Here is a 26,845-nt window from a genome sequence, read left to right as displayed (position 1 = left end):
GTTTCTTCTGAAAAGGAAGAATAAGTAGGCATACAGTTCATTTTGCACTTATGGACCCTGTGTACTGAGTACTGAGGGGCATTGTAGGTTGATGCCGATAATGAGATATTTTAGTTGCAGAAGAATACTGGTGGACTTTATTTAGGTTCTAATGGAAATTTGCCTTCATATTCACAGATGCTTCTCAGACATAAAAGAAATGTTTCTGGTACTTTGTAACACGTCTGTGAAAAGTTAATTTCAGTTGTCTATAAATATGGTTCTGAAATAACTTCTTCCCATCATAAATGTACTGCTGTTTCTGTTTTTTATGTTTATGGATCAGAAGTTTTAATTTCTCTCTTCTCTCTCAGTATGATAACATCTTAATGGAAGAGTCTGCTCAGATTCTGGAGATAGAAACTTTCATACCTCTCCTCTTGCAGGTGAAAATTTCATTGTAAAGTAAATTATTCCTCTCTCAAATCTTGACCAGTATGACTGAAAGTGTGGTATGCATTCATGAGACTAGTATTTGCTTGTAACGTTTTAAATGATTTTGGCATTATGGGTTTATCGGTTTCATCCTCAAAAGAGGGCCTGTTACTGAAAGTTCCAGAGTACCTGCAGTTTCCATTGAAGTAGCAGGAGTTGGGGAAGAATTGGCACTTTTAAGATCAGGCCCTTAGTTCATAAACTCTGCATTATGAGTAGAGCTCTGTGTGTCTCATATTGTTCAGAGATTACATGACTGTCCGTGACTTCTGTAGCAGTCAGTGTAGCTGATCCCGGGGTTCTAAATAGGGTTCTAAGCGCTCCAAAATAGTCATGCACATTCAGGATTCTCTTGAAATTTGCTGTACCTCATAGGATCCAGGGGAAACTTATTGATCCAGATTTGGAGTCATTTGAACAAGGGATTTCTGGAATGCAACCACCTCCTCTTTCCCTCCCCCATCAGCTGCTTAAGAAATCACCTGATTTTTCTCTCTGCACACATCAGAGGTTCAAACTATACTTCACATTCTCTACAGCTTGATTACAGCCACTCAGGAATGATCTCAGCTAATGCACAGATCCCACTGCTCCCTTGGGGAAAGCCACATTGTAAAAGTTAAGGGCAAAGTTTGTAACTCAAAGTTGGCACGAGTTAAACTGACATGGCAAAGAGTGAAATGTACGAGGTCTTTAACAGCTAGAGAAGTTGGGACACTCAGTTGATACAGTGTGGTCATTGAAGCTGAGCAGTACCTGTGTACTGAGAATTCAGACTCTGCTCATTGCAGCTTTCTGCAAATGAGTCTTGTGTGTTCCTAGCTCTTTGCCTGGTTTCTGCAGGGTTTCCTTTTGGAATCTTTGTACTCAGACCAAACTTTCTGGTTTAAGAACAGTGTTGTAAAGTTCTATTAAAATCTACATGCAACTTTCGATTTTAATTTAGAAATAGTCATGGAAATTAGCATTAATTTAAATGGAGGAAAGATAAGTCTCCAGTGTGCATTTAACCTAATGTAATCACAAGTTTACCCTATTCCTGAGCAATGGAAACAAAAGAACAGTGAACAAACGAAGTAAACAAAGGAAAGCATCTTGCTGAGTTACTTGGTCCAAGGGTTGCTGATATACAGCCCTCTTACAAACAGAACACGTTACATTTTCAGATTCCTGTAACTGTTTTGGTGCAGAGCTAGGGAAAATAAGGGCTCAGAGAAGCAAGAATTTATGTTTTGGGGGCTGAGAGATTGAAGTATAGAGTTGGGAGGGTGCAGTGTGGGGCCTTTGTCCCTTTGCCAGCTTTTGCTACTTAGGGCTGTGCTCTGGCATAGTTACTAAGGGTGTGCCTACACTGCACCTGGAGCTCAAAATAAGCTATGCAATTTGAGCTACGGAACTTGCGTAGTATATTTTGAGTTAATTTTGAAATTTGGCGCTGTCTACACAGCACTTATTTCGAAAAAAAATGCTATTCCAAAACTTTCCTTACTCCTCGTGGAAAGAGGTTTACAAAGATGTTGAAATAGAGAGTCCGTTATTTTTCGAAATAATGAGCACCCTCAAAAGATGCGGAATAGCTGGCTCCCCACACTTACTGGTTCCCGCCTGCCACCTGGTGCCGCTGCCATTGAATCATGCTTATTGGTTATCTGTTTGCACAGCTAAGCTCTTACATCCCTAGTTTACAGTTGAATGTAATTTAAAAACAAATTATATTAAATATTGAAAAATAGTGCTTACAACAAAGATAATATAACCTTTATTAGAATTATTTAATTCTATATGATAACCCAGGTTAATTCTGCAATTAAATTGTGTTAATTTAGAACCCTCAAGATGGTTTCAGCCGACTGAAACGATGGATTATGATTGGTGACCATCATCAGTTACCACCTGTCATTAAGAATATGGCTTTTCAAAAATACTCCAACATGGAACAATCTCTTTTTACACGTTTTGTTCGAGTGGGGGTGCCAACTGTTGATTTGGATGCTCAAGGAAGAGCAAGAGCAAGGTAAGATGAAGGAAAAAAGAGAGGAGGTCTTATTCACAAGTAACAGGTCAAAAACATATGGCTTTGAATAACTGCGTCCTTAAATAGTAAGGCCAGATTGGATCTGATGTTATCCTTTTAACAGCTAGTAGAGGTGGAAGTATCTTTCTAAGGAGCTGGTTCATTGCCCAAATTTTTAAGAACATTGAAATCAGACTCTAGATTCTGCTACCACTCTCTTGCAGGGCAGCCCAAGACGTTACACCAATCCATTACATGTCTCAGCATTAAATAGCATCATAAACACAGGCCCATCCAAGTTGCCTATTCTTGATGGTAACAAAGTTCCCTCGAGTAGCATGACTACTCTTGCTACTGCAAACCAATAATTAGGGCAATTTTTCCTACCTTGGATCTGTACATAGTACTGTATGATTTCATTGTCCAGCTTTGTTTCCATTTTATAAATGGTAAAAACTAGATGAGGGTCTGAAATCTCTGCTCTCAGAAGACACTAGCCTTACTGCATCTTCCACAGGATCAACACTGTAATTTTTCCAGAGTCATTTGTATCCAAGATTGGTACCCCATAGGAAATAATTCTGCCTTATTAATAACGATAATACCTAGCTTGTATGTAGTGCTTTCCATCAGTAGCTCTCTGAAGTGCTTTATATAGGAGGTCAGCCTTGTCTGCATTTTATGGATGGAGAAGCTGATAGAGGTGAAGTCATTTGCCCAAGATCACCTAGCACGCACTTGGCAAAGCCAAAATAGAACCTAAATTGCATTCCATTATCCTATCCACTAGTCGTTCATTTTATTCAGACTTAATATCCAAAAGGAAAAGCATATAAATAGTTAAAATATATGATGTTGGCATCTATCCATATAGGAAAACATTTTTTTTAATTGTCATATCTGTGTCTGAAGCATCTAAATTGTTCTTGGCTAGGTGGATCAAGTTCTATGAGCAGCGTATTCAGCTATGGATAAACCGATCCCAGAGGGAATAAGAGCCCACTCAGCTCATTCATTGTAATGTCTTAGCCAGAAAGGGCATCAGCCACCATAAAGGAAATCTGTAAAGCTGCCACTTGGTCATCTATCAACACTCTTATAAAAGCCCCACAGGCTTGACCTGCATTCCTTTGCAGAAACATCCTTTGGCAGGAAGCTACCTAGCAGTGTTCCCAAAATAGATTAATTTTAGAGGAGGAATTCTTCTTCTGTCCCATTTCTTTCTTCCTACCTATTTTCTTTATTGCGGTTTGTCCCAACTGTTTCTGACTGGGAGGAGTAGTTAGAATCCAGAATTAGAACATAGTTTCCTTATTTCTGAGGCTGGCTTCTCAGTCTGCCCCATCAGAAATATGCTTTCCAATTCTCTATATGACGGTATTTTCAAGGCCCCCAACTGTCATCATTAAATTATATTTAATCTACTCATAATTCAGTGTTTTCATGTGGCTCTATGTAAAGGCATATTTGTCTATGGGTATGAATATACTCAATCTAATTTCCTCTAGTATTTGCAGTAAGATAGAAAACACTTAAAAAACACTTTTGAACATTCTGCTTTAAGTAACCTCTCAAAGAATGCACAGGCAGACTGTCAGAGAACAGAAAGTTAAGCTCTGGGTCTCTTGAATGTCTGACTAGTGCCCTAACCTTTGTATCATCCTTTCTTCTGGAACCAACCTCTTCCATGTGAAAAAAAAAAAAATCTAAGTGATTTACATTTTGCAGCTCATTGACTTTAATTGGGACTTAAGCTCCTAAATGTCCATCATTTCTGAAAAATTCTTTTGAAAAGTTTACTACTATGGGAATGTCAGATCCTCACATCACTCTTTACCAGAAGATCTTGGTAAGATATGTCCAGGTTCTGCTGCCCTTCATCTGAGGGAAGGGAGAATTGCAGCTCAGATTACAACCATGTGTTGTGATAACACTATTCTCATTCTCCAAATGCTTTGCCATCTTCCTCCCATTAAGCTGAGTAGTGAGACCGCATATTTCCTACTGTGGAAACAGAAGCAAAAAACTTTTAAAATACCAGGCACCATTTATGTAGCAACGTATAGTAATGAGGAAGATGAAAGAAGAATTATATCTATCTGGTTTGCATGTCACTTTTAAGAAATATTTTTCATCTGTGACAGGAAGGAATTCAAATTCCTCTTACTATTTTGTTTTGTTTTATTTCGTTTGAAAGCTTGTGTAACCTCTACAATTGGCGTTATAAGAATCTGGGTAACCTGCCTCATGTGCAACTTCTACCAGAGTTTAGAACTGCAAACGCTGGATTTCTCTATGATTTCCAGCTTATAAATGTAGAAGATTTCCATGGTGTGGGAGAGTCTGAACCCAATCCTTATTTCTATCAGGTAAGAAAAAAGATTCAGTGTTATATTAGAAATAAAGCATTGAGCCTCATTAAACCTGAAAAAAAAACAAAGATAGAATATTGATTTTTTTTTTGTCAACTGAAGTTGAAGTAAGTTTTCAGAGCATTACAGTATTTTTTATATTTTTGCATATAAAAAAAAATTCAGCTTTTAGTGGTGATAATAATTCTTATTATAAAGCTATGATCTCGATCTTTTAATAATCGTAAGGATTATTGTACGGGGAACAGGTGTTTGCCTCTCACACTGAATAATGATTTTTCTTGACTTCCTTTCCATTCTCCAAAAGTAGAAGTGAACATTACTTTTTTTCCTTGTTTGCATATTTTGTTGCAAATAAATAGTTTTTTGGACTAGTGACAGTTATAGCCAGTTATCCTGTTCATCTGCTTCAGCATTTAAATACCTGGCAGAGTTTTATGTCCTTGGAAATGGAGGATTTGTTTTGAGGTCCACGTCCAGACTGGGAGAGTCACTGTTTTTATTGATCTGCATATAGTGTTCCAAAAAATGGTTTCACAAGGATCAAATTGAACTATGTGTATATTGTGTGCATGGATGTATATATTTTAACACAGTATTGTATAATACTTTGTATAACATGCTCAAGTATAACTACCATCAAAGCAAGCATTAAAAAAAACTATGAAATTCACAGTTCAATTATGTCACATGCGTAGTAGCCAGCAACCAGTTTTAGATAAAGCACAGTCTTCAATCTGACCTCATTAATGATGTGTTCATTCTCCATCACAGTGAAAATCTAATGTCCCACACCTTACGTTCTGTTCCTTTGTTAGATAACGCTTTCTTGTAAAAACTGTGGTACAGATATACAAAAATACGAACTGATGTTACAGTTTTTATTGTGAAAGTCTTGGATATAATTTACACAGTTAAGGATTTTCATGATTGTGTATGAAGATTTTATTTTTGTATCTTGTAATTTTGTAAGGGGTATAAAGATGTTTGTAGATTATGGCTGTGTTATAATGAATGTATCACTGCTATAACACCATCCTTATTTTTTATTCATAAGGACATCAGTTGTTCTGTAGTATTTGGAAGCCATAATACTAAAAAAGATGGGATTTTCAAACATCATCAGCATTATACTAGTTTTGCCACCAATAAAATCAGTGGGAATTTTACAAGTGGCTCTAGTAGGATTGCTAAGCACTGTTGAAAAATCTCAACCTTAAAATTTATTCAGAACTATGATAAGTAATTAGGGGTAATTAATTAGAGGTTCTGTGGTTTTGAGGCTGTATAAATAAGAATTGTAACTTTGCATTATCTCCTGTTAGGTGGAAAGCCTATTTACACACATCTTATTAGCATTGCGCTTTTTATGTAAATATTTTCTTTGTCTGTTCATGTCACACCAATAGTAACAGAAGAATTTTTATTCAATTTATATATTTTAATTGTCCAGCACATCAGCCATTGTAACCACAGAAACATTAGTTAGCAATATATGTGGACTTGGATTTTCAGCAATCCCTTTATTCATGAGGAGCCTAAATAGATGAATGAAACCTAAGGCTATCGGGTTCATACCTCTTTTTCCTATAATTTGCTTATTTTCCAGTGCTTTGGTTTATTTCAGACATGGGTCTTCTGAGCACCAGAATGCTTCTGTTAGGTTCAACTTACTCCTGAAATTGGCAGCACAAATGAGCCACCTAACATTTTATTTTCCTTTTTAAAATGCAGAATCTTGGTGAAGCAGAGTATGTTGTGGCACTCTTCATGTATATGTGCCTGCTTGGTTACCCTCCAGACAAGATAAGTATTCTGACAACCTATAATGGACAAAAGCACCTAATCCGGGATGTCATTAATCAGCGTTGTGGAAATAACCCAATTATAGGCCGACCAAACAAGGTAATTTTCAAAATAACCAAATACTTATTATCATTCTCTGACTTTTTAGAATTATAAGTTACAAAAGAGTATAACCATGTAATTTCACCAATATCTACACAGTGAGTTCTTTCTTTGAGTCCAGATGTTCTGTTCACTGGAATGCTTTGGATAGACCACTGTTCTGAAGGTGTTACTCAACAGTACCTTCATCCTTTCATTTTTATTTGTTTGGACTCTTGGATAGGCTATATTAAATAGATGAAAGATGGTACTCCCAGATTGAAAACTATAAGGATAAATTAATTGGCTGACGGTGTTACATAATAGGAGGACCATAATTTATTAACAAAAGGCCTTTCCAGAGTATTGATGCCCATTAGGTGAAATATCTATTAAAAATCCTAATTAACGAAATACTAACATAATGGTAGGAGTTTGTGCAGGGTTTTAGGCTATAATAATTGAGCTTTTTATTTATTAAGTGGTGATGCTATTTCAAAATCTGTTAGTATTATTATCCCAATGTTAGATGGTTGAACAGATCATGTATATACAGGTTGGAGAGGAAATTTGGTACTGCAAATAAAAAGTAAGAGGGGCAAGTGTTGGATCAGGTGTTTAGCAATTGTTGCTGCACAATTGGAATATCACTTAGTTAGTGGGAGCAACTGAGTGACTGTGAACTTTAAATGGCAGAGAACTGTTTTTCCTCATATAGTTTTGATAGCAGACTAAATATAAAAACATAGATTCAGCCTTGAATATGAAGGTTTGTTGTTTCTGGCACAGTAAACACCAAGGATAGCTGAAAGCCTGATTTTATGGGTGTCACGTTAGAACTAGCATTCCAACATTTAAGAATTCATCAATGAATGTCAAAGGTGTTCAACTCTTAATTTTTTTGGAAATTGTAAATACTCATCTCATCTCTAAATCAGAGTTAGCTGCAAATACTGTTGATAATGTTCTGTGATTTTTGTTTTGAATACTTTCATAGTCTTCAAGCTACTTCAGTCTCTCCAGTAAAAAAAAGTTGTTTTGTGTTCATCATAGTCCCAGCCCGTAAAGGTTGATGTTTTTCAGGCACTAGTTAGAAATAAACCATAAAAAAAAAGAGATTCCCCTCGTCCCAAGTCATCTCAACCTTCAGCATAAATTCAGCATTAAACTTTTTGATACTGGGGGCCAGTTTGCATCTAGTAAATTCCAAATTATTCTTAAAACCTTTGGAAATACAATTTTTTTAGAAGATACAGTAGATTAATTCATTTTAATTTCTTTCTTTTTACCTTTTAGGTGACAACTGTAGACAGATTTCAAGGTCAACAAAATGATTATATTATCCTTTCATTAGTGCGAACCAAAGCTGTCGGTCACCTTAGGTATGTAAAATATATCTTCACAAATGCATTAAAATGTGTAATTCACTTTGCCTAATTTTACCACAGAAGAGTTTCTGGTAATGTGTCCATATTACGTGTATAATAAATTGTACAGGTTGAAACTTTTAACCGGGACTCTCTGGTCCAGCAACCAGACCACAATGTTCCAGGACCAGAGTGTCCCAGTGGAGGGCTTGCACTTGGAAGCCTTGCAAGTTGGCTGGGCAGCGGGGCTTCCTGGCAGGGCTGCAGGAGCCTCACGTGCAGCAGAGGGAGCCTGGCACAGAGGCTGTGAGGCTGCCTGGAGAGGCAGCAGGAGCCAGGCTCTGCAGCAGGAACCCAGTGTGGTACTGAGAGCTCAGTGTGTGAAGGCAGTGAGGCTGCTGGGAGCTGCAGCAGGAGCCTGATGCACACACAGATGGCAGGGCTGCCTGGCGCAGTAGTAGGAGCCCAGCGAACAGAGGCAGCAGGGCTGCCTGGTAGTGCATCAGGGGCTGACAGGGCAGCGGGACCAGCAAGAGTGGGGAGCGAACTGGGAGGCGAACAGCAAGAAGGGGGAGCGCAGTGGTCGGGCCAGGGATGGAGGGGACTGGCGGCTGGGGGGCTGGAAATGACCACCTCTAATCCGGCAAAATCCCTCATCCGGAACCGGTCAGGTTCCTAGGTTGCCAGGAGGTCCAACCTATAGTAACAAAGGTTAGTGTGTCTTATCAGATTATTTCCTGATAGCTACAGATTTCCTAATACTATATATCTCAGGGTTGGGCAAAATACGGCCCATGGTAGCCTCAGACAGGCTCCTTGCCTGCCCCACTCCCACAAGGTGCTCAGAAAAGTCCGCAACTAGGCTATATGCCACCTGTAACCCCAGGGGAGACTTCACGTGCTGCCCCTCCCCCCAGCTCAATGTCACAGCTCCCACTGGGAGGTTATGACCAATGGGAGCTGGCTGTTTGAAAAATAGGCAGCATATGAAGTACTCCTCTCCCTCCTTCCCTTCGGTTCACAGCATTCAAAGCAGCACACGTGGATCCTGCAGCTGAATATGTGAGTGGTCTGTGGGAATATGGAAGGCAGAGAGGCTGCTTGTGGGACCTGCTGGGCTTCTGGTCAGGAGCCACCCAAATAAGTGTCTCCTGGCCAGGGCCTGCTTCTGACAACCTGGCCCCTCTTTGCCCCCCCCCCCCCCAGCCCTCTGCTCCCCCCCCCAATGTAACCCAGTCCCTCTGAACCCCTGCTCCTGCACCCAAATTCTACACCCCAATCTCCTGCCTCAAGCCACAACTTCCTTCTGTCCTCGGTCACAACCCAAACTTCTACCCCTTACACCTCCTCCTCCACCCTGATCCCTTCTCCCAAGCTCCCTTCTGGACTTAACCTCCATCCCAGAGCCCACACCTTCTCCTTTAATACCCTAGAAGAGTGTAGTTCTTGACCACTTACCAAGTTCTTGGAGAGTGGCCCCCATGAAAAATTATTGCCCACCCCATGTATATGCCTTTTATGTGTGGCTATGAGATTAACATTTTATGAAGACATTTCTGTGGCAAACAAAGCACTATAGGTAGTAAAAAGACCATAATGTATTTGATGTTGTTTCCTGAAGGGATGTCAGACGTCTAGTGGTTGCTATGTCAAGAGCCCGGCTTGGGCTTTATATCTTTGCAAGAGTATCCCTCTTCCAGAACTGCTTTGAGCTAACTCCAGCTTTCAGTCAACTCACAGCTCGACCCCTTCAACTGCATGTAATTCCCACCGAGTATTTTCCAACAATCAGACAGGTAAGCACATCCGTTCTAAATTGTATTACATAGAATAGTGTATTAGCAGTCCACATTCTTCACTGAGGCATAAATAAGAGGCAGGACTGCAATGCTTCCTCGTTATAGACAAATGCCTTTCGGATGATTATGGCTCAGGAATTTACTATTTTGTGGTAGCTGTCATTAATTGAATTGTTTTTTACATTTTAGTTATAGGCACAATTTTTATCAGTTGTGCATGTCTTCTCACTGAGCTTTGCTTGTGCAACACTGTGAATCTACAGTATAGTTCATTTTACATTAAATGCTTACATACAGTGAGTAAAGAATGTTGTATATTTTGTTCCTGCAAAATATATCTTTCTCTCAATGCATAGAGAACCCTCCATTACATTTTTAGAAGTTTCTTATCTGGATAAGAAGCTAGTCCCCTTTCCTCCATACAGTCTTGTTTAAAAAACATTTAATTTCACGTCTGTGCTTTTGCATGTCTTCCCTAACATGGGAAAAGCACCTTTCTCTAGATCCATTGTGATGTTCACATTCAGTAATACAGAAACTTTTCTTCTTTTCCCCCCTAGAATGGAGAAAGGCCTTCTCACCAAGTACATGTTATAAAGAACATGCCTCTGATGGCTAATTTTGTGTACAATATGTATATGCACACGATACAGAGTACACGCCACTACAGACAGGTAAGTAGACTTAGACATTTTGGAAAGCATTCATTTGAAATGTAATTTGCTCTAAAAAAAATAACCTATTAGGGGGATGCCTTTTGAGATGAGTAGGCTAAAATTTGATGTAGCTCCTCTTATTAGTTTCCGTATTCTGGGTAGCTTTTTAGATCAGTGAGGCCAGGAGGAAGTGATTCCTCTCTGTTTAGAAAAGTTTCCTGCAATGCAAGCACTCAAAACTCCCTTTGAATTAACAGATATGTATGAGTGCAATGGCTAGAAACAAAATGATGGAAAGGAATCTGATTTTATTACTGACAAAAGGTATTTGGAAGAAAGAGCAAGAAATTGTTCATGTTTAAAAAGCAAACACACAAAAAATATCACTAAAGTACTGAAAGACCCCCAAGAGTATCAATTCAGCAGTGACTGGGCAAAACAGTTGGAAGTTGCCGTAGGAGGACTAAAGAAGTAAAATTTACCATTTCTGAGCAGCAGCTTCTCTCTCTTTTTTTTTTAAAAAAAAAAACCAGTTGTGTAAAGTATGTAGGAGAGAGAATACAATGAAGTACTGTATAGTTAACAAGCTACTTACAAGTTAAGCTTTCCCACATAAAGAACGGCTTGTGGAAAATGGAACCAATCAGCAGCAGACCAAAAAGACTACAAATGGGGTTTTGATGAGCTGAAGACTGCGTATGGCCCACAGTGTGGTCATGAGTCTCTGCTGTGGAAGGACTGTAAACAAATTCTGAAAAGATGGGCTGAACACATTAAGGTTCTGAATTGCCAGTTCACCACAATCCGTATCAGCACTAAGAATATAACCAGTAAGGTTTTCCTTAACCGTTAAATGCTATAGACGATACGTATTTCCTCCCCTGTCCTTCCTTCCAGTAAATTTTTTAGCCGGCTGGCCAGCAGCCCAGCTTAGTCCTGGTTAGGGATGTTAAATATAGTTTAATCAACTAATCGACTAGTCAATGGATTTTTCGTTGGATAGCCAATTAGTCAATAAGCAGGGGAGCTGCAGTGGGGTTACGTCCTGATTCTGACAGCTAATCCCATTGTGGCTCTGCCTTTTAAATGTATTAAGAGCCTATTGGGGAGACAGTGCTGGGGCGGGGGACTGGCTTTTAAGCTGGCTACCCCTAGCACCGGCTCCTGCTCCCCCTCTTTCTCTCCTCTGCCTCTGGAAAACTTCAGTGTTGTCTTTTGGAATGAACACACTGCCAGGCTGCAAAACAAAAATTGAAATTTACTGATCTGTGCCATTGACTGAGATACGTGGACTATCAACAACGTGTAAAGTACTTGGGCCAGTCCCACCTGTGATGTATACAGTGGATATTGGGAATTAAATAGCAAGATTTGGTTTCAAATATCAAAGTCCTTGAGTGCTGCAATATCACAGGCATTGAAGCTTTTATAATAATTCAGTGAGGCTGGTGAAGTCGTGTGGTTAGCATATCAGATAGTAGAATACTGAAGAGCGTTTATTATGGGGAATGGCAGACTGGAACTCGTTTTAGGAGCAAACCAAGAATAAGTGACTGACTAGCTCATCCATCACTCAGTGGAAGACTCCATTATTATACAGTATGTGATCACTATTTTTAAAAATAAACAGTTGAAATAATACAAATCTTGGTTTAAAGGAAAATAGAATGTACACATCCTGGCCTGGACTATGCTAGACCAGGCACATCAGTTAAGTTATGCCTTCAAGCTACACCAAATGCATAGCTGGGTTTGGCTTGCCTTATGCTGAGCCACTGCAATGTCTACCCTGCAGGAGGTTGACTGTCAGCTTCCCTTACTCCTCACAGAATGAGGAATACAGGACACCGGCAGGGCCTGCCCTCAGCATTCAATTTGGGAGTCTACAATAGACCTGCTGGATCAAACGCTAGAAGATTGACCGCAAGAGGGTCGCTGTTCGCCATAGTGTAGACAAGCCCCCTGTGGTTTGGAGTTTGTCTCCTAGTTACTCTTACTCTTCTAATATCACCACACTCTCATTTGAGGCAGACCAGCCCACTCCTTTTCTCCACAACCATTTATCTGACTATCTCCCACAACTACCCAAAACCTGTGTAAGCGTGTCTTTCTGTCTCCTGTTATGTGGCAATGGTGGGGTTCTTCAGTTCCATATGGAGGAGTAGAGAGATGGTTCAACATTTATGCAGAGTCAGAGTTTGCTAGTAGTCAATTAGGGAGAAGAATCTAAGTATTGATTAACAGCCATCACAGTAATCAGTGAACACTAATTTTTGCAAACATTTCTCTGCCTCATTCCCTGTTTTTATCTCTCCCTCCACATTTATTAACCTACTGCTTATTGTCTTAAATTGTAGTTTGTGAGCTCTCTGGGACAGGAACTGTCTTTATGCTAATTTGGAGAGTGGGGGCTTTGATCATTGACTAGGGTCCTTTGCTGCTACAGCAGTCAAAATAATAAAAATAATCATTAAGTAGTGTTACATGCGAGAAACAGTTGTGTGTGATATCAGGCACAAATGATATTTTACACTTGCATAACTCTTGACACCTAAGGCTGCGTCTAGACTGGCCGCAAGTATTTGCGCAAGAACACTGACTTTCTACTGTACAAAATCAGTGGTTCTTGCGCAAATACTCCTACGCTCCAGCTCAGGGATAAGCTCTCTTGCGCAAGTATTCTTGCGTAAGAAGGCCAGTATAGACCGCCAAGTTAATTTCTTGCGCAAGAAAGCGTCTACACTGGCACGGATGCTTTTGTGCAAAAGCAAATCTTTTGCGCAAGGGCACATGCTAGTATAGACGCTGTCTTGCGCAAATACTTTTAACGGAAAAACTTTTCCGTTAAAAGTATTTGCGCAAAATCATAAGAACATAAGAACAGCCGTACTGAGTCACACCAAGGGTCCTTCTAGCCCAGTATCCTGTCTGCCGACAGTGGCTGGCACCAGGTGCCCCAGAGAGGGTGGACTGAAGACAATGATCAAGTGGTTTGTCTCCTGCCATCTCTCTCCAGCCTCTGACAAACAGAGGTCAAGGACACCATTTTATCCCCTGGCTAATAGCCTTTTATAGACCTAACCTCCATGAAATTATCTAGCTTCTCTTTAAACTCTATTATAGTCCTAGCCTTCACAGCCTCCTCTGGCAAGGAGTTCCACAGGTTGACTACACGCTGTGTGAAGAAGAACTTTCTTTAATTAGTTTTAAACCTGCTACCCATTAATTTCATTTGGTGTCCTCTAGTTCTTCTATTTAGGGAACTAATAAATAACTTTTATTTTATCGGCCCTCTCCACACCACTCATGATTTTATAGACCTCTATCATATCCCCCCTCAGTCTCCTCTTTTCTAAACTGAAAAGTCCCAGTCGCTTTAACCTCTCCTCATATGGGACCCGTTCCAAACCCCTAATCATTTTAATTGCCCTTTTCTGAACCCTTTCCAAGGACAGAATATCTCTTTTGAGGTGAGGAGACCACATCTGTACACAATATTCAAGATGTGGGTGTACCATAGTTTTTTACAGGGGCAGTAAGATATTCTGGGTCTTATTTTCTATCCCTTTCTTAATAATTCCTAGCATCCTATTTGCCTTTTTGACTGCCGCTGCACACTGCGTGGAAGTGTTCAGAGAACTGTGCACGATAACTCCAAGATCTCTTTCCTGATTTGTTGTAGCCAAATTAGCCCCCGTCATACTGTACGTATAGTTGGGGTTATTTTTCTCGATGTGCATTACTTTACACTTATCCACATTAAATTTCATTTGCCATTTTGTTGCCCAATCACTCAGTTTGGTGAGATCTTGTTGGAGTCCCTCACAGTCTGCTTCTGGCTTGACTATCCTAAACAGTTTGGTATCATCTGCAAACTTTACCACCCCACTGCTTACCCCTTTCTCCAGATCATTTATGAATAAGTTGAAAAGGATTGGTCCCAGGACTGACCCTTGGGGGGCACCACTAGTTACCCCTCTCCAATCTGAAAATTTACCATTTATTCCTACCCTTTGTTTCCTGTCTTTTAACCAGTTCTCAATCCAAGAAAGGACCTTCCCTCTTATCCCATGGCCATGTAATTTACACAAGAGCCTTTGGTGAGGGACCTTGTCAAAGACTTTCTGAAAATCCAAGTATACTATATCTACTGGATCCCCCTTATTCGCATGTTTGTTAACCCCTTCAAAGAACTCTAATAGATTAGTAAGACAGGATTTCCCTTTACAGAAACCATGTTGACTTTTATCCAACAAATTATGTTCTTCTACGTGCTTCACAATTTTATTCTTTACTATTGTTTTGACTAATGTGCCCGGTACTGAAGTTAGACTTACCGGTCTGTAATTGCCAGGATTGCCTCAAGAGCCCTTTTTAAATATTGGTGTCACGTTGGCTACCTTCCAGTCATTAGGTACGGAAGCCGATTTAAAGGATAGGTTACAAACCACAGATAATAGCTCAGCAATTTCCCATTTGAGTTCTTTTAGAACCCTTGGATGAATGCCATCCGGTCCCGGAGATTTGTTAACATTAAGTTTTTCTATTTGTTCCAAAACCTCCTCTAATGACACTTCAATCCGGGACAGTTCCTCAGATTCATCACCCACAAAGGACGGTGCAGATTCAGGAATCTCCCCAACGTCCTCAGCCGTGAAGACTGAAGCAAAGAAATCATTTAGTTTCTCCGCAATGGCTTTATCGTCCTTGATTGCTCCTTTTATAGCTCGATCATCTAGGGGACCCACAGGTTTTTTTAACAGGCTTCCTGCTTCTAATGTACTTAAAAAACATTTTGTTATTTCTTCTTGAGTTTTTGGCTAGCTGTTCCTCAAAATCTTTTTTTGCTTTTCTTATTACATTTTTACACTTGATTTTACAGTGTTTATGTTCCTTTCTATTTATCTCACTAGGATTGGACTTCCACTTCTTAAAAGATACCTTTTTGTCCCTCACTGCTTTTTACATGGTGGTTAAGCCACGGTGACACTTTTTTAGGTCTCTTGCTATGTTTTTTAATTTGGGGTATACATGCCAGTCTAGATGCAGCCCAAGAGTGTAAAAGAACTTACAAATGCATTCATAATTTTGCTAGCATCTGATTACTGTTACTAGCTTCTAAAACTAACTCATTACTAGCTAACACTAGCAGTGCAGCTACTTGTTCCCTGCTGTGACAGTGAGTCATGTTGTCCTTGCAGGAAAAATGGAGTCAAAAGTTAGAAGAAAAAAAAAAACCAAATATACAGATTTTTAGAAAGCATTGTATTGTTCATAATCCTTTTTAATACAAGAAGTAATTTTTAATTTTATATCAATCCATTCTTACAAAAAAGAAGTGAGGCAGTAATCCCATGAGGCAAAACAGGAATGGCTGCGTTATAGGAGTCCCAGCTTATATCTGCCATCAAGAAGCATATCTTTAGTAAGGAAAACAGAATTAGTTTGAGAGATTTATTTTTTCATGTGCCCATGATCAGTATTATGAAGAGCGCTATGATATCTTCTGAGTTCATAAGATTATTTTTCTGTCTCCATAATTAGCCTTAATGACAGTTATGTATAGATTTCTCCATGGTTGTCATAAACGTGTAACACCAATGTCAGCTAATTGTAGATAAGATTTCAGTGTAATTTAATACTTAATTTATAGTGTGAAAGGAAACTCCCTTTAGGCAACCATAAGTAAACAGTGCTTTTTTGAAGCTTTGTCTGTGTTTTGGGTTCATTTAAAGCCATTCTCTAGATTTCCAAAAACTATCTATCATGTAGCTGAATCATACATTCACATGTCTTGTCAACCTGGAATTTTGCCCTGTATTCAGCATTCTTTTTCAGCTGACTATCTTCAGTTTTCTCTGCCAGGTATGCATAGTGTAGTTAATATTACTGCTCTTAATGCTGTCCATCTGTGGACAAAAACACTTTGTATATATTAAATAATTAATCTTCACAATACTGCTGTGCTGGAGTATGTGGTTACCTAAGGATTGCTTTTGGGTTCCCGGAGCAGCTGACTGAGAGAGAAATCACCTTGGGGGAGGCCTGGGGATGCTCTGGCCAGTGGCTCCAGCCCTGGGTTGAAATCAGCGGCTAGTCCGAACTGGCTGGGGATGTGGTGAAGCTGCTCCCTGTCCCTCTCCAAACCGCAGGCATATGGACCCCTCCTGTAATTAGACCCCCTTCATGAGCCTCACTGTCCAGCACCCAGATCCCCCCTCCTCCCATGATCTTCCTCTCCTAAAACCTCACTCTGCCAAGCCTCACCCTCTCCTGCATCCAGACCTCTGCCGAGTGTCTTTCCCCTACATCTGGACCTCACCTAATCGTGTGCTCCCCACTAAGCCTCCCCTAATTGTGCACTAGTCTATTGAGCCACCTCTACCTAGACTGCCCACTTCTGAGCCTCACCCACCCTACATCCAGACCCCCTTGCTGAGACCCAATCACCTTCACCTGGTCCCTCCCCGCAGGGTCCCACTTACCATGAAGCAGGAAACCCCTAGTAAGTCCCTATTCTTACAGTTCCCCCCCATCCAATTCCTGAGCTGCCCACACCCAGAACCCTCTAAACCCTGGATCCCCCCACACTGTATCCCCCTCGCTTGCTATCTTGATGCTCCTGGTGCAGATGAGCCAGGTGCTCGGGTGTTTTGAGGGCAGATCTGTCCCTTGCACTCTGTCTGTAGCTTCAGAACCGAGTCTGTGTCTTGATGGGGAAGATTGCAGGGTGATTGCCCACCTCCATATAGCCAGTGGACTATGCTGGCGTCTCCACATTTATTTACTGACAAATATGCAACATTTTAAAATGTGTGCAGAATTCCCTCAGGCCTACTTATTCTTCTTTTTATAGATAAATACTGTTAGCCCTTTTTTTGGTCCTCAGGTGTATCTCTCATCTATCTAGGAGTTCTCAGAGATACTCACTTAGTATCTCTAAGAGCTTTTCAGCCAGTTCCTTGAGTATTCTAGAATATATTTTATCAGGCTTTGCTGACTAAAAGACATCTACGTTTGAGAAGTAATTCTTGGGGTTTTTTTTCCGATTTTAGCCTCCATTTCTCTACCACTTTTGCAATGATGTTCACTATGTTAGTCCCAGTTACGAATAACTTTTGGGAGAAAAACTGAAGAAAAAAGGCATTTTCTTCATCACTGCATTTTCTCTTGTTGTCTTTTCCTCATTTTTTTAATGAACCTACACTGTCCCTAGTCATCCTCTTGCTTTTCTTATATTTGTAAAATGCTTTCTTGTTACCCTTTATAGCACTTCCACCCCTGTAGATAATATAGTTTAATTTCCTTTTGGCCTTTCCAATTTTGTCCAAACATGCATGTAATTTTTTTATATTCATCCTTTGTAATTTGACTTACTTTCCACTTCTTGAAGGACTCTTTTGAGTTTCAGTAATTTAAGATTTCTTGATTAAGTCAAGATAGTTCCTGTCTCTTCTGCACATTGTTACAGTTTGTGCTCGTGTCCTTGTGTCCTTAACAATGTCTCTCTAAAAAACTGCTGACTCTCTTGAACTGTTCTTTCCCTTACACTTGCTTCCTATGGGATCTTAGTAATCAATTCTGTTTGTTGACGTTTGCCTTCTTGAAGTTCATTATTTGTATTCTGCTGTTTTCCTTCCTACTATTCCTTCAAATCATGAATTCTGTCATTTCATGATTGTTTCTACCCAAGCTGCCTTCCACCAACAGATTCTCTGTTCCTGTTTGTCAGAATTGAATCCACAATAGATTCTCCCTTAGTTGTTTTCTCCACCCTCTGTAATTAAGAAGTTAGCTCCAATGTATTCCATAAATGTTTTTGGATAATCGCTGCTCTGCAGCATTATTTCCCCAACAGATGTCTGGGTAGTTTAAGTCCCCTATCAACCACCAAATCCTGTGTTTTGGATGATTTTGTTCAAAAAATTTCTATTCTCCTTCTTCCTAGTTAAATGGTCTCTGGTAGACCACTGTATGACACAACTCATTTTTTTTAACCCTTTTATCCTTACCCTTTTTTTCATAGGATTCAGTTAATTTGGAATGCATGAACTGGTAAGACCTGAGTGTGTGCTAAATTCATTTTCAATCATATCTCTAATGGGGTTGCATTAAGGATGTCAAATACCGACTAATTGACTAGTTCAGTGTTTCTCAAACTGTGCTCTGCAGAGTCCCAGGACTCTGCGAGACCTCTCCAGGGGTCTGGAGAGCCTTCAAAAGCATACTTGAGAATCACCTCAAACTGACGCAATTAACACCCAAACATGCAAAGGGCTCCGGAGCCCAAAAAGTTTGAGAACCGCTGGACTAGTTGATGCATTTTGCATCAACTATTTGATTAGTCAATAGGGCGCCTCCGCCTTTGAACTTTTAAAGGCAAAAGTGACATCTGGAGCCTGGGGTCAGTTGGGGACTCCCCCACTGACCCTGGGATCTGTGCTGTGCTGCTGGCATCAGGCTCCTCGCGGCGTTTCAAAGCAGCAGCACCGCATGGAGCCCAGGATCAGTTGGGGTTCCATGCAGCACTGCTGCTTTGAAATACTGTGTGTAGCCTGACGCTGGGCTCCCCATGGCATTTCAAAGTAGCCGTGCCGCACGGAGCCCGGGGTCTTTGGGGGAGTCCGCAGCTGATCCCAGGCTCCACATGGCACTGCCGCTTTGAAACGCTGCCTGTAGCCTGGAAACCCCACAGCTGGTCCCAGGCTGCACACAGTATTTCAAAGCAGAAGCGCTGCATGGAGCCCAGGGTCTTGGCACCAGCCTTCAAGCGGTGCTGCCACTTTGAAGTACACTCTTCTCTTCTCCACCCCCTTGCTTCCTCTTTGTGATAGGTAGCAAGGGAGGGAAGCAACTAGTCGACTAGCTTGTTGTCTATCCGAGACACATTTACTTATTGTGTAGTCGACTAGTTCTTCACCTCTTTAGGTTGCATTAATTGTTCACTAATGTTCAGAAACAGTGAATACTTGTGAATGTAAGGAAGACAGAAATTTAAGTCTTTAGTGGTTAGTATTTCTGCTTTTATGCAAAAATGATTAAAAGTGTTTAGGTCTTAGATCTAAGGTGAGTAATTTGAGCTAAAAGAGAAAGAAGTATTCAAGGCTTATAAAACTTGAAATTATGTTTGTGTATTGAACAATCTTCCTCTTTTTTTATATTGGCAGGATTTATTGCCCCCACCAGCCCTGGTTGAAGACAGTGAAACAGTTCAAACTCAGGAAGCAGAAGTGGAAGTTGAAACCAAAAGCACACCAGTAGTGGAGAGCAAAGAGACAATGAAAGAAGAGGACGAGGCAATGGAGGAAGAGCAAGTGAACGTGGCAGAAGAAGAAGGAATGAAAGCGGCAGAAGAGGAAGAGCCTAGGAAAATGCCAGAGCATCCAGGAAGAGATAGTGATAGTGAAGACAGTGAAGTTGAGACTGAGACTGAAAAGTGATCTTTACCCTCAATAAGTTTTGAGCACAGACTGGAGACAATGACAGAGCCAAAAAATAACTTGGACCTTGTTAACAGCGGCTGTGTATTGTGACCTGTTCTGCATGATTTTCACTGAATATTTCAGGGGACAAATTTAATAATTAGTTTGTAGAGTTAAATGTTAATGAGAACTGAATTCTTATCAGTTTCAATGATTTGTACTTATTCGTAGTAAATAGCAAGTGCGTTTCTTTTATGACTGACTTAGTAAAAATGTTTTTATACATGGTTTTTAATTGCTTCATTGATTCAATCATCAAACTTCTAGTGCTGGTGTGGGGAATTTTTTCCCTACCAGGAGCAACTGATCACCAGAAAAAAGCAGTTGCAGGCCACACGCAGCCCTGCAGAGCAAGGAAGGTGGCTCTGGGCTTCCCCTAAGTTTTGGGATTACATTTGCCAACTTTCCCAAATGGATGCCATCGCTGCAAATGGCAGCAGCATCTGGATCATCCAATCAGGAAAGCTGGCAACCCTGTAATTGGCATAGGGTCAAAAATAAAGGAAAGGGGCTGCAGGCTGGGGCAGAGACGGGTGAGAGCTCCAACTGTGGATGCAGGCTCTGGGGTGAGGTTGGGGGTGCAGGAGGAGGCTCTGAGTACAGGAGCGAGTTCCAGGTGGGAAGTTGGAGTAGGGGTGTGGTGTCTGGGTTGGGAGTTTGGCTGCAGGAGGGGGATCTGGCTGAGCTATGGGGTTGGGGTCTTGGGTTTGGAAGGATGGTAGGGTACAGGAGGGACCTAAGGCCTGGGATTAGGGGGTTGGAGTACAAGAGAGGGTATAGAGAGCTTAACTTCGGCAGCTCCCAGATTTGAAAGTGGCTGGCATGTGTCCCTACGGTCCCTAAGGGCAGGCAGGCAGCTCCGCACTTTACCTTTGCCTGCAGACACTACCCCCACAGCTCCTGTTACTCACGGCTCCCGGTCAATGAGAGCTATGGGAGTGGCACTTTGCGGGCAAAGGCAGCAGATGGAGCTTCCCTGATCGCCATGAGCCAGCACTCACAGCTCCAGTCCTGTAGTGGGCCACCACAGGCTGGATGAAATTAAGCAGGGGGATGGATTTGGGCTGCTAATGGGAGGTTCCCCGCCCCTGTTCTAGTGATTTTAATTAAACATCTTCCATCCCTCTTAATGTTCATTTCTCCCTAATGCTTTTATAAAGCAGGGATGTTAACTAACGTGTATTTGTGTAAATGTGTAATTGCTGGATTTTTAGCACTTACATGTTTACATGCCAGGGGGCAGGAGGAAGGAGGCAGCTGGTGCTTGTGGGGTGCTGACTTTTATAGAGGCAGCAGCACGGGGAGTTCACTTGAAAACTGGCTCTCCCTGAACACCAGCTCCCTCCTACCCCTTGCGCTGCTGCCTCTGTGGGAGGCTCCATGGTAGCTGACACATGCTGCGAGCCAGCTTAAAAACCAGAGCTCCATGTGTACCAGCTCCCTCTGCCCTTCTGTGCTGCTGCCTCAGAGGCAGCAGCGTGTTTGGGGAAGGAAGGGGGCAGGCAGCTCCATGGGAGCCGAGCCAGCAAGCGCAGGGTGTCAGCTTGAAAGCCAGCTTCCTGCATGTATAGGCTCCCACCTGCCCTCACCCCCTGCACTGCTGCCTATCAGAGGGGGCGTTGTGGGGGCACTGGCTCCGTGGTCACTGGCTCCCGCCTTTCCTTGCTGTAGTCATTAAGATTAACTGATGAGCCCAGACTTATTGATTAAGCATGTAAATGACTACACGCTAACATGACTATTATAAAGTGTACAATGCTCAGGTTTGGAACTACACTGCTTATGTGTCTATGCAGATATGTTGGTATGGGTCATAATTCAGTTAATCTACACTGCCAAAGGCCTCCCTTCTGGTAACCAGAGCATTTAACACCAATCAGATCCCTTATCCTAAATTCTAAATTAATTCAAAAGATTATGCTTGTTACTGAGACTCTGGGGTAACAAAGGGTGTCCATCCATTGTTTTTACCAGCAAGAAAAAAAAGTCCATATTATTTTCTGCTAGGGGAGGGATGAATGGTGTACAGTTTCATAAACTAACAGGCATATGTGTAATCAGGGATGAATAGTACAAAGGCATTGAGGCAACATGACCAGCTCAGCTGTGGGTCGTCTTTGCTTTCCATCCTCTTTTCTATAAATATGAGTGCCTGTAGAGCTATGCTACATGTGAAGACTCTTCTTCATCTGCACTTGTGCTGCTGTGTCCAGAGCCTTGCTAGACCCTGAAAGTATCAATGTAGATTTGCTCCTAAAATGTGGGAAGAGTTGTGAAGCAGATAGTCATTGGATGGGACAGTTTAATTGTAACTGTTTAGCCCACTGTTGTAGAACATGGGAGCCAAAAAAGCAGAGATTATATTTTGGATGCTACAAATCATGTCAAACCAATCTGATAGCTTTCTTTGATAGGATAACGAGTCTTGTGGATAAGGGAGAAGCAGTGGATGTGGCATATCTAGACTTTGGTAAGGCATTTGCTACGGTCTCGCATGATATTCTTATCAATAAACTAGGCAAATACAACTTATATGGGGCTACTATAAGGTGGGTGCATAACTGGCTAGATAACTGTACTCAGAGAGTAGTTATTAATGGTTCACAATCCTGCTGGAAAGGTATAACAAGTGGGGTTCTGCAGGGGTCTGTTTTGGGACCAGCTCTGTTCAATATCTTCATCAACGATTTAGATATTGGCATAGAAAGTACGCTTATTAAGTTTGCAGATGATACCAAGCTGGGAGGGGTTGCGACTGCTCTGGAGGATAGGGTCATTATTCAAAATGATCTGGACAAATTGGAGAAATGGTCTGAGGTAAACAGGATGAAGTTTAATAAAGACAAATGCAAAGTGCTCCACTTAGAAAGGAACAATCAGTTTCACACATACAGAATGGGAATCGACTGTCTAGGAAGGAGTACGGCAGAAAGGGATCTATGGGTGATAGTGGACCACAAGCTGAATATGAGTCAGCAGTGTGATGCTGTTGCAAAAAAAGCAAACATGATTCTGGGATGCATTAACAGGTGTGTTGTGAGCAAGACATGAGAAGTCATTCTTCCGCTCTACTCTGTGCTGGTTGGGCCTCAGTTGGAGTATTGTGTCCAGTTCTGGGCACCACATTTCAAGAAAGATGTGGAGAAATTGGAGAGGGTCCAGAGAAGAGCAACAAGAATGATTAAAGGTCTAGAGAACATGACTTATGAAAGAAGGCTGAAAGAATTGGGTTTGTTTAGTTTAGAAAAGAGAAGATTGAGGGAGGACATAACAGTTTTCAGGTATCTAAAAGGGTGTCATGAGGAGGGAGAAAACTTGTTCATCTTGGCTTCTGAAAATAGAACGAGAAGCAATGGGCTTAAACTGCAGCAAGGGAGGTTTAGGTTGGACATTAGGAAAAAGTTCCTAACTGTCAGGGTAGTCAAATACTGGAATAAATTGCCCAAGGAGGTTGTGGAATCTCCATCTCTGGAGATATTTAAGAGTAGGTTAGATAAATGTCTATCAGGGATGGTCTAGACAGTATTTGGTCCTGCCATGAGGGCAGGGGACTGGACTCGATGACCTCTCGAGGTCCCTTCGTCCTAGTATTCTAAGATTCTGTGAGATCAGACTGATGCAGATTTATAGTGATAAATTTATAAATATAGAAAGATATTTAACAAACCTACTGAAATTGTCTAGTGTGATTAATGTACTACTTATTTGTGTAATTACTAAAAGAACAAAGGCACAGAACAAGTTACCTTAAGTCAGGGGACTCTGCTCTGTTCGTTTTTACATATTCATATGAGGTCTTAGTATTTTTTAAAAAATCCACCTTTTTTTCCACCCGTTTGGGGATAATGAAAAAACTGCAGTTTTCATCAAGTGATTTTTCTGTATCATAGCATTTCCTTCAGTTTATGACTAATGGGCTACTCATGGGACTTTGAGGCAGTTCAGCCAAGTTCTTAGGAAACTAGAATAAGTTATTCTTTGACAGTTGAGGCGCAAACTTTTTGCCATTCTTGCTCACAGCTCTGAATCTTGCTCCACTACATGACAGGGTTCCAAATCAGATCAGTGGGACCGGGCAAAAGAACAGAGCAGCAGTGTTGACAGGCAATCTACAAAGGGATGAAGAGCTCCCCAATTCCTGAGGTTAAGTCTATTAAATTTGCTTAATCCCACCCCATGTAGAATAGCAGCTCAAGCTCAACCAAGTGTTAGCATGGGCCCATAAGTAGGGAAGGAAGTGAGTATCCTAACCTCCACCCTCCCCTATGGATCAATCTCTGGTGTCTTCTGAGGAAAAAAAAATCCTGATACCTACCCTCAGATACTGTGCCAGTGAAAAGTATCTGCAATGTTTTGATGATGGGAGAATAGGTTTAAAAAATTCAGATGGAAAATCATATAAAGGTCATCAGTATCACTGTCAATACTCCCTGTGAGAGATAAAGGAAGCCGACCCTATTGTGTTTATCAACTGTGAATTCTAATTACCACAATCAACTGTTAATGAACTCCTGTTATATGTTGAGAGACACTTCAGCATCCTACTATGCAAAGTTTGCACCTCCCTATGTGAAGAGCACTTATTTTTAGATGGATGGTAATTAGGGTCATAGAGTGTGTTTTAACTGCTGTAAGGGAAAAGGGATGGGAGTGTGATATAGCAGCATTAAGAATTTATTATTTCTGACCTTAGCCTTGGGGTTGGTTGGTTTGGTTTTGTGGGGTTTTTTAAGAGTAATTTCAGCAGCAATGCTTATTTCTTCTTTAAGTGATGGTCCCACATGTGAGTGCACTTTGTAGTAGTGTCCAGTGAGCTACATTTGCATCAGCCCAGTGGCGCATCTGAGGCTTTGTGCGGATTGATGCCACTCCAGTTCTCTCTTAATGCCTCCTGGCCAGAATCAGAACCCATGTTCTTCGGTGCTCTTAGCTTGCTAAGAGAACTCTGTCCATTCCTTTTTTCTTCAGTTGTATGTAGCTACCCAGTTGCTGGGTTTTTCTGTTGGATTTTTTTTCCTCCTGTAGGCATCCCCCCCATTGTCTCCTGCCCTTCCAAGGACGATGCCCCAACAAGCCAGCTCGAAGAGCTATGTTTTGTGCCCATGTTCCTTGGGTGTGAATGTCAAGCTCCAACACTGCCTGTATTGCCTCAGCAAAGTTGTCATTTGCTGCTCTGCAGCCACTTGTTCCTTCCACACACTCGGAAAGCCAGAGAACTTCACCACTTGAACAATCTGAAGGAGGAGGCTATGCAGCCACATCTGCAATCAAACCTGGGACTGATGGAGCTACCAGAACAGTGCCTGTCACCACTGGTGAGCACCTCCCCAGTTCCTTCCTGTTTGTCGGCACCCACAGTGCCACTGCAACCCCAGCAGCACTGTGTGTATTAGAAGCGCAGCCATGGGCATAAGGGACCATGTCTAAATGCAGCATTACATCCCTGAGCCATGCTGGGTTGGGTGAGAAATCACACGCTGACTCATCCACCTGTCTCATAAGAGGCTCTGCATGGACCATAAGTCAAAGCTCCACTGCAAACTGCCAGTGCTGTGTCCATCCAGGTCTGAGAGTCCATCACCTTCACTTCTGGGGCCACTGATAGTGTTGGGCTGCTCTGGAATCTCCCACCTGATTCTGTGAATGTTGTGCTACCTGTTTTTCTGGCTGCCTATGGCCAAGCTGATGCTGACATACGCTGACTCCCCTCAGCACTCTGATTGCCCAGCTTCCACCTTCCTCTGATGAACCTCTACTTCTCTTGAGGCAGTGTCCTGCCCCACTGTGCCTCACACTGATGACACTACTGGTGCTAATGACCCTGCCTCTCCCAGTCATGTTCTTGGTGTGAGTTTGAGTGGTTTTCCGAACCAGGCATCTCTTTCTCTCTGCACACTCTTATAGCCTGGAGCCTGAGCACCAGCTGCCCTACCCATCCAAATATGAATTTACAGCTGATGTGTGATGCCATTGATGTCCAGAGACCTGTCTGCTTGGCCTTATTGGACAGCTTGAAACTCTTGCTGGATTGCGAGGCACTGCCACTTTACTCACCATCCCCCGCCTGCACCACTCCTCCTTCCATTTCCAATTAATTGCAGGACATTCCTGTAACACCTGCACTGCCAGTACCACTGGGCCCTACTGGGCTCTTGTCAACCCCAGACAGTGCTGTCATTCCACCTATCCTTTCCTCTCCGGAAGACCACGTACAATACTATGACTTGCTCCAGCACAAGTGGGGGAAGTCCAGAATATACAAACCAGTTCCTGGACATTCTGCAAATGCCAGGGCCCTCCTAATCCATGAGACTCCCACCAGAAACATACTGAGCACCACTACTTCATCTCATCTAACAATACAGAGTTCCTGTTTACTCATTCTGCCTGCACCGAGGTCACTTGTTGTCTTCATCATGCAGTGACCAAATGTGCCTGATAGCAATACCTCTGGACCACAACTCTGCTCCCCAGACCAGGTAGGGAAGAAAATGGTCTGTTACCAATTACCAGACCATCTTGACAAAATATAATTTTCTCTCCCACTTAAAGCTGATGGAATTCCAGGCCTTCCTCCCGGCTGAGAAGCAGCATGATTCGATCCCTTGTGCAGTCTGCCCAAGCAGCCATTTTGACTCTCCGCTTGAGACGTGTGAAGCATCTCCCATCTCTCCTACAGTGCCTCAGGGCATCTTTAGGAGCCATCTTTCCCAGTTTACCCGCAACTGAGGCATAATCATCACTGACTGATAGCTAATGGATGTTGTCTGACAGAGGTACCTGATACAGTTCCT

The 26,845-nt window shown here is 41.8% G+C and overlaps 1 protein-coding gene across 1 annotated transcript in view; it reads left to right on the top strand.

Annotated features, from left to right (window-relative positions):
- Positions 1 to 20,281, top strand: part of AQR (aquarius intron-binding spliceosomal factor) — a 95,875-nt gene extending 75,594 nt beyond the window's left edge. The window contains exons 28-35 of the mRNA XM_006123267.4: positions 354 to 425; positions 2,301 to 2,488; positions 4,686 to 4,857; positions 6,595 to 6,765; positions 8,044 to 8,129; positions 9,736 to 9,910; positions 10,474 to 10,587; positions 19,737 to 20,281. Of these exons, the coding sequence (XP_006123329.2) occupies positions 354 to 425; positions 2,301 to 2,488; positions 4,686 to 4,857; positions 6,595 to 6,765; positions 8,044 to 8,129; positions 9,736 to 9,910; positions 10,474 to 10,587; positions 19,737 to 20,009 (1,251 nt within the window). The 3' untranslated portion in view covers positions 20,010 to 20,281. The remainder of the gene's footprint in view (positions 1 to 353; positions 426 to 2,300; positions 2,489 to 4,685; positions 4,858 to 6,594; positions 6,766 to 8,043; positions 8,130 to 9,735; positions 9,911 to 10,473; positions 10,588 to 19,736) is intronic.
- Positions 20,282 to 26,845: the final 6,564 nt, after the last annotated feature.

Source organism: Pelodiscus sinensis, chromosome 4, assembly GCF_049634645.1.
Source record: "Pelodiscus sinensis isolate JC-2024 chromosome 4, ASM4963464v1, whole genome shotgun sequence".
Classification (NCBI taxonomy): Eukaryota; Metazoa; Chordata; order Testudines; family Trionychidae; genus Pelodiscus; species Pelodiscus sinensis.
Note: the sequence above shows the minus strand (reverse complement) of the source record. Positions and strands in the feature narration are given on the sequence as shown.